Genomic DNA, 6,874 nt, shown 5'->3' with positions numbered 1-6,874 from the left:
GGTTAAAAGACTTAATAAAAAAAAAGTATTTTCTGGACCTTTATAGATGTAGCATTAACTTGAAATTTGAAATACAATTTGTTATGAAGAACAATATCCAAGTATTTGGAGCTTTCCACAAGGTCAATGTCAACAGCTTATATAGCCAATGGGCTTGGTCGTGACTTCCTGAAATCAATATTTATGTCTTTCGTTTTGACGCATTTAGATGGAGGAGAAACTCATCACACCAAGCCACAATCTCTAGCACCGGCCCATGGTCTTGTTCCCCCTCTTCAAGAAGGCTATAATAATGTGCCATTTCCAACTTCCTCCAGTTGAACAACGAACTTTTGTTGTGAAATATTTGCCAAAATTACGAACGCCCGTTTCCGTTATTGTGTACGGTGTCGCGGTGTTGTTTTCATCTGTTTACACTTCCTGATCGAACTAGTAGCTCTAGCTTGAGTTCTTTACATTCACCACAGGTAGACGCCCCTAACCATATGCCCCTAACGTCATGCTGCTATTTTATCCCAAAAATGTATACCATAAAGTTAGTTTTTATAGGCTATTTCAACCTGCTAGCAGAACATTGCCTAATTCTTATCAATGATTGTATTAGTAGAAAAATACAAATTTCATGCAGATGTATTTTGTATTTTGAGCTCACTCGATTTTGTTACAAAAAAATATTATTCTCATTTTGACCCTGATATTAGACCAATCTATTAACCCTTGATAATTTGCACTGATTTGAAAACAGTCGTATAAAGAGCCCTGCACGAAAACCTAGCACGAAGACACGAGATGAAAGTTCAAACTCAAGACAGCAAATTACTTCCTGATAGTTTTTTGTTTCACTTTTAATTTTGGTTGCTCAGTTGCGCTTTATCTTGAGGAGTCTGGGAAGAATTCACACCGGGATTGTATCTTCTATCCAAATTTGCAACAGTTTCGCAAGTGAGGGTAAACTTCGGAGTCCCTGTTCACTCTGGCAGGTCTTCTCAATTGAAAGGATGTTTTTCTTACTATCCTAATCTTATTTTTCCACAGGATTAATCCCGATGTGGGAATGGCGACTCCTGAATTGTCAAACCATTTAAATGAGGGTAAGAGAACAAATGAAGGTGGAAATGTCATTATAGAATTCATATTTTTTTCAATACATAAATTACATGTTTTTTCGTTTTCATACAGACAAACATAAACATACCTTCATAAACGTAGCCCTATGTGTAGACTACGGTCTCCAGGTAGTTTACAACCTATATGCACGAGAAGATATGCTCCGTATTGTGCTGGTGTGCAAACTATCTAGTGATTTTTAAGAAGTAAGTGCAATATGATAGGCTTGTATGAACTGACATTACTTTTGTTGTGTCCCCCAGCGGAGAACTTGGCTGTTCAGCTGAGCGAGGCCATTACTTGTGGCGACAAAGATGAAGCTAAGCAATGTGCCGAGAAACTTGCTGCTTTATATCTTCCGGTGTCCGTCAAGGTAGACCAGAAGGCTTACCCTCCAGACACGATTCGGTATGAAGGTCACATTTCACAAGTATGTTCACAAGACATGTTTTCCCTTTGTATTAAAAACTACTAATTTATTGATCTTATTGAACTTGTCCTGTGGTTGATACACAGGTTGAGTGTGGGAGTGGAGGATGCTGAGCTGGAATCCAGCATTCCAATTACAATGATTGTAACAGTGGGCATGACCATATCAGAGCTGAAAATGAAGGTGAATTGTGTCTTCTATTGTTTATTCCACAGAGATCGTGTTTAACTATGGTTGTGACTATATGTGTGCATCCTTGTGTATTTGTTTGAAAACATAGTTTAGCTAATTGTAATTTTCACTCAAGGGGAAATACAATATGTAGGAAGGCAATGTAATATGAATTAACGCCTAGTTGTGGGACATGAATCTTAAAAGAGATTTTCTGCCCTCCAGGTCAAAAATGACTTTGGTTTCCACCCCTTTCTTCAAACCTGGATCATCGGAAAACGACTGGCGAGGGATACTGACACACTGTTGAATCACGGGGTGAGCAAGGATGGGGATCGGGCCTTCCTCTTCATCAAGGCTGCCAAAGCTGCCCATCTCAGCCGAGAGCAGCAGAAACAAGAGGACCAGCACCAGCGACTGGATGGTAAGATTGACGTAACCGCAATGAATGCATGGAAGTGAAAGCAGGGCAATTATGATCTGTGGTTTCAGTTAAGGTTGGTCTAGTGTTTAACAGATAAAATAGAGAGAGAAGAGAAGACCAGTCATCTCAAAGTTATGAGTGGTATGTGTTAAGTGCCAGAGCTCTGCCTACGTAGACATCATTGTTCGCATGGAGAGGAACTCACTGGAACCCAGAGGAACTGGTCCTTCTGTTGCTGCCAAACCACGCCCACCTCCTTTGCTTCCAAAGCCTCCTCAGCTTCTAAGGCCAACGGTATAGTTCTGACACACACTGAACTTGTCGGCATTAAGAAAAGGCTAAGAGATATTTGTCTCGTAGTTACAGTATATAATGTAACATAGTAGACATATGACCGCTGACTTGACTGACTTGGGTGTGTGCATGTGTTAACACAGATCGGCTGGGCATGTCCAATGTGCACATTTTTGAACAAGCCCACCCGGCCTGGATGTGAAATCTGTGGCTCTGAGAGACCTGCAGGTTACAAAGTGCCTGCCGCGTACAAGCCTGACAAGGACGAGGTTCTTAGAATACAGCAAGAACAGGAGGCACATCTGCAATACGAGAGGGTAAACAAACAAAGCCTCGATACATATTTATCTTGTCTGCAGAATGGGTAGCTGTGTGTGTGTGGGTCTGGGGGGAATCAATTTCAAAGTGTCTGCAATGTTTTCCTTGTTTTTATGGGACAGGCTTTGGAAGAGCAACGAGCAAGGAATTTCCACTTTCACTTGGAAACAGATTCGCATAACCTCATACAGAACAGTGAAGCAATGGAATGTCCTATCTGCTTCAGCCCCATAGAACCAGGAGAGGGCGCTGTGCTGAGAGAGTGCCTGCATGGCTTCTGCAGGTGAGGAAAATCTGAGTCATTGTTAAGGCGTAATATGTGGGCCTCACCAAGTCTTCAAGAGGCATGTCTGTGTGACTGCTTCCATGATTGCTCAACAGAGAATGCCTAAAAGGAACAATCATCAACAACGTGGACGCTGAGGTGGTGTGCCCTTACATGTGTGAAGACTACTCCTGTAACTACAAGCTCCTAGACAGGGAAATACTTTCAGTAAGCTTTGTTATTCATACACTATTAAATTGTTACATTTATAATGACAAGGTAGCCTAACTCCACTCAGTTTTAAGGGGCAATAGATTCTGTTTGCTTGTCAGTTTGATAATGACAACCCTGGAAAAGTGTTTTTGTAGATAAGGGCACTAGAGGTCAATAACTGAGTGCCAAGGAGCCTTTTGCTGCAGCCGTACAACACAGTTATAATTATTACTAAAGTAAGTCTTTTTTTCAATGAAATCACTGATCTTGATTATATGTATTCACTGCTATGACGCAAACACGTGATACGTTCTAGTGACAAATATCTAATCTAATTTTATAGTGCAGTTATTAGCCCCCCTATCTCCAGTGTCTGAGGGTGCGGGTTCAAGACCAGTGTGTGGGACTATGCGCATTTTTTGAAAATCGCATATCAAGCAACATATTAGAAACCTCATATGCCATATACTGTATATATTTAAAAAATCACCTGCATACCAATTGTATGCCCATGGATGACACCCAAACATGAACATTAGGTCCTGCACACATATTAGCCACATACAGTACATCTATGCGCCTATCAATTAAATAACCCTAATGCCCTATGTGTTCAACAAACCTAGCTGTAACTAGCTTGCTATGCACATTCATCAGTGACGACAAACCAAACACAGCCAAATGTAATGATAATAAACAGTCTTACCTTTATATGATCCATATAGCACACAGTTAAGTCCACTGTTGTTTCAGTTATGAAGCATAATGTATGATAGACATGATGAACTAGTAGGCCTAAAAGGTGAGAGATTGGCCTGACCAGAGTTGCTAAATCTGACTTTATGCTTATAAAAGTGATGGTGGTGGTGGCTAGAGATTTTCAACTCACTTGAAACCCTTTTCCTATCAAAGTCAAATTATGAGACACAGTGCCCCAAGTGACTATGTAGTGACTATGTAGTTTAAATGAGATGGTGTTTATTGGTCCAGCTGCTTTCTCAAGGCGAGTACCAGAAGTTCCTGGAGTTGAGGCTAAGCATTGCTGAATCTCGCAGTGAGAACAGCTACCACTGCAAGACTCCTGACTGTGCCGGCTGGTGCATCTATGAGGACGATGTCAACGTGTTTCAGTGTCAGCGCTGCCAGGAAACCAACTGCCTCCTCTGCAAGGTTTGCCCACTGTTTTATCTGTTTATATGTGCATTGCCACTTCACTTCATCCTACTATCCCTGTTCTCAAATGAACAAGTGAAATCTAGAACCGTTCCACAGCTTGCAAGATATTTAGGAGAACCTCGACGATGAGCTCTTTGTGGAATCATATACAGTGATTTGCTGTATATTTTCAACTATGAAAACGCATGCGTACCACTGAAGAAGCCTTTTTGCCGACCTTTTGTCATAAGCCTACTGAGAACGTGCTGATGTGATAATGAAGTAGCCTTTCCCCTATAATTCAAACCCATTAATAACACAAGGGGGTCATCCCTCAGGCCATTCACAAAGACATGGACTGTCAGCAGTATCAGGACGATCTTCGTATTCGAGCTGAAAATGACATCGCAGCCAAACAGACGGCTGACGCTCTCCAGGTAGGGACATTCCATTCCTGTGCCAAATATGATTAATAAGAAAGCCCACCCTTGATCATATTTATATTTTAAAAAATGATATTAAATGGTGAGAGAAAGTAAACAAGACTTGATTCCCATTCCAGGCCCTGATAGATAATGGGGAGGCCATGTACTGCCCCAAATGCAAAGTGATTGTGCAGAAGAAGGATGGCTGTGACTGGATCTGCTGTCTCATGTGCAAGACGGAGATCTGTTGGGTCACGAAGCAGGCACGCTGGGGTCCAAATGTAAGAGACTGCACACACACACACACACGTACTTACAGTATATACATCATACACATACAAACACTCAATGTCTAAGTTCCATGATATTCATTCTTTGGGTTATTCTGAGTAGTTTTGACCAGATTGATGAATCGATGACTAGTGTGAAACTCAAACATGGCTGCTGTGACTGCATGTGATGCTTCTTTCCCTTCATCCTCAGGGTGCCGGGGACACTTTGGGTGGCTGCGGGTGCAGAGTGAATAATGTGCCCTGCCATCCCAACTGTAACAACTGCCATTAACACTCCTCCTTCATCTCCATACGTACTATTATAAGGGCATAGCAGTGGTTGGGTGGCATTTCACCTACCCTTAATTACATTTTTTAACGGGAACCTTCATCCTCTCAATTGTGATTCTTCAGGGATATTGAATGATTGTGAAGTTAAAAACAGATTCAACTGTGAAAAGAGGTTTATGAGGTTTGTAATTACAGAGAGACGGTATGTGCACAGTGCACAACGTGCTGACATACCGCTCTAATGATTCTGAGGAGGTAGACAGTCCCAACAACACTACAGGACTTTCGTAAAGGACTGTCGCCGTGTAACAACACAGAGACCGACAAACACTGCCAGTGGTGTGACAACCAGAGGAACTTTTAGCTTCAGCTAGAGAGGATGTCAACACCTGGCCAGAGCAGGGACATGCAGTCACAGGAGGCAGGGGAGGCAGAGCTTTTTGAAAAGTAAAAAAAAAAATATATAAAAAAAATAAAATTATAATAATAATATATATTTATGTATTATAAAATAAATATTCATATTTCTCTAGTTATCTTGTGTTACGAGTGTCATTTCTGCATGATTCCAATGCCTCAGTAAGGATTGCGCAATAACTCCAAACTGGGTTTTACGCATGCGTGCGCAAGCGCAGAACCTTTGAGTTGAGCTCAAAACCCATTGAAAAATATTGCTACTGAGGCAGGCAGTACCACTGCTTCAAGAAGGGAGGCGAGCAAGAGCGCAATTGTCGAGTATACTGTATGTTGTTTTTAAAGATGGACTTCTTCTAGGCTTCTACTTGGAAGGTTGTATTGCTAAGCTGAAGCAGTTCTCAAAATTGGACTTGCAGTCCAAACGTGAAATGATTAATAATGGGAGACCAATGGCGGAGCTAAAATGTTTGCTTCAAACGACGGGACAGAAGGTATTGACATTTGCAGTGGAGTGTTTCAAGTTTCCCAACGGGACATATTCATGCGCAACACAAACCTAGCTAAAGGCTGCTAGGTGCAGTGGAGCCGTGAAAGGATTACGTGCTCCAACAAAAGTGCACCAACTTTAAATTATACCGGTCAGTAGAACATTTTGGTATTGTGTGCTATGTCTGTGGTGTTCAACTGTTTGCTTGTTAATACGTTGTGTAAATAAATATGTAAGTGTTTTTTTCTCAACTTCGAATTCAAGTGTCCGAGTTGCATTGTTGTAGCCTGGTGACACCAGCCTACGTATTTCCGCCTGAATTGATTTCAAGCTCATAGTCTGGCCTAACCCCGTTGACAATCGTCTCCAGGACTCAAAATGTTGTATGACCAATCAGCGAACAGCTCAGAGCTGTGACGCAAAACTCGCCTTGGAGGAAAAGACACGAAAAGCTATCGGAAAAGTTGTCTCAACTCTCGAGAACATCAGAAAATTAAAAGGAGAACAAGAGTATTTTCTTGTAAGTTTTATGATTGGAAAGGACGTCGTAGCTCTTCTCCCAACTGGCTTTGGGAAGAGTTTAATCTACCGAATGCTTACTAAAC

The 6,874-nt window shown here is 41.5% G+C and overlaps 1 protein-coding gene across 1 annotated transcript; it reads left to right on the top strand.

Annotated features, from left to right (window-relative positions):
- The first annotated feature begins 835 nt into the window (after positions 1-835).
- On the top strand, positions 836-5,772 carry rbck1 (RanBP-type and C3HC4-type zinc finger containing 1). Its single transcript, XM_080846204.1, has 13 exons — positions 836-942; positions 1,036-1,091; positions 1,371-1,515; positions 1,624-1,720; positions 1,934-2,132; positions 2,308-2,426; positions 2,570-2,743; positions 2,867-3,027; positions 3,126-3,237; positions 4,213-4,392; positions 4,716-4,814; positions 4,940-5,083; positions 5,286-5,772. Exons 2-13 carry the CDS (start codon positions 1,055-1,057, stop codon positions 5,364-5,366), a joined length of 1,548 nt encoding a protein of 515 aa, XP_080702330.1. The 5' UTR covers positions 836-942; positions 1,036-1,054; the 3' UTR covers positions 5,367-5,772.
- The last annotated feature ends 1,102 nt before the right edge of the window (positions 5,773-6,874 follow it).

This window comes from Sprattus sprattus (assembly GCF_963457725.1).
Source record: "Sprattus sprattus genome assembly, chromosome: 10".
NCBI classification, from domain to species: Eukaryota; Metazoa; Chordata; class Actinopteri; order Clupeiformes; family Clupeidae; genus Sprattus; species Sprattus sprattus.
The sequence above is the reverse complement of the archived record's forward strand: the minus strand, read 5'-3'. Positions and strand labels throughout refer to the sequence as shown.

Coding starts and splice junctions, on each gene's coding strand:
- rbck1 (XM_080846204.1), top strand. CDS start 1,055: ATGGCGACTCCTGAATTGTCAAACCATTTAAATGAGG. Junction 2,744..2,866: donor CACATCTGCAATACGAGAGG/GTAAACAAACAA, acceptor TTTATGGGACAG/GCTTTGGAAGAGCAACGAGC. Junction 4,815..4,939: donor AGACGGCTGACGCTCTCCAG/GTAGGGACATTC, acceptor TTCCCATTCCAG/GCCCTGATAGATAATGGGGA.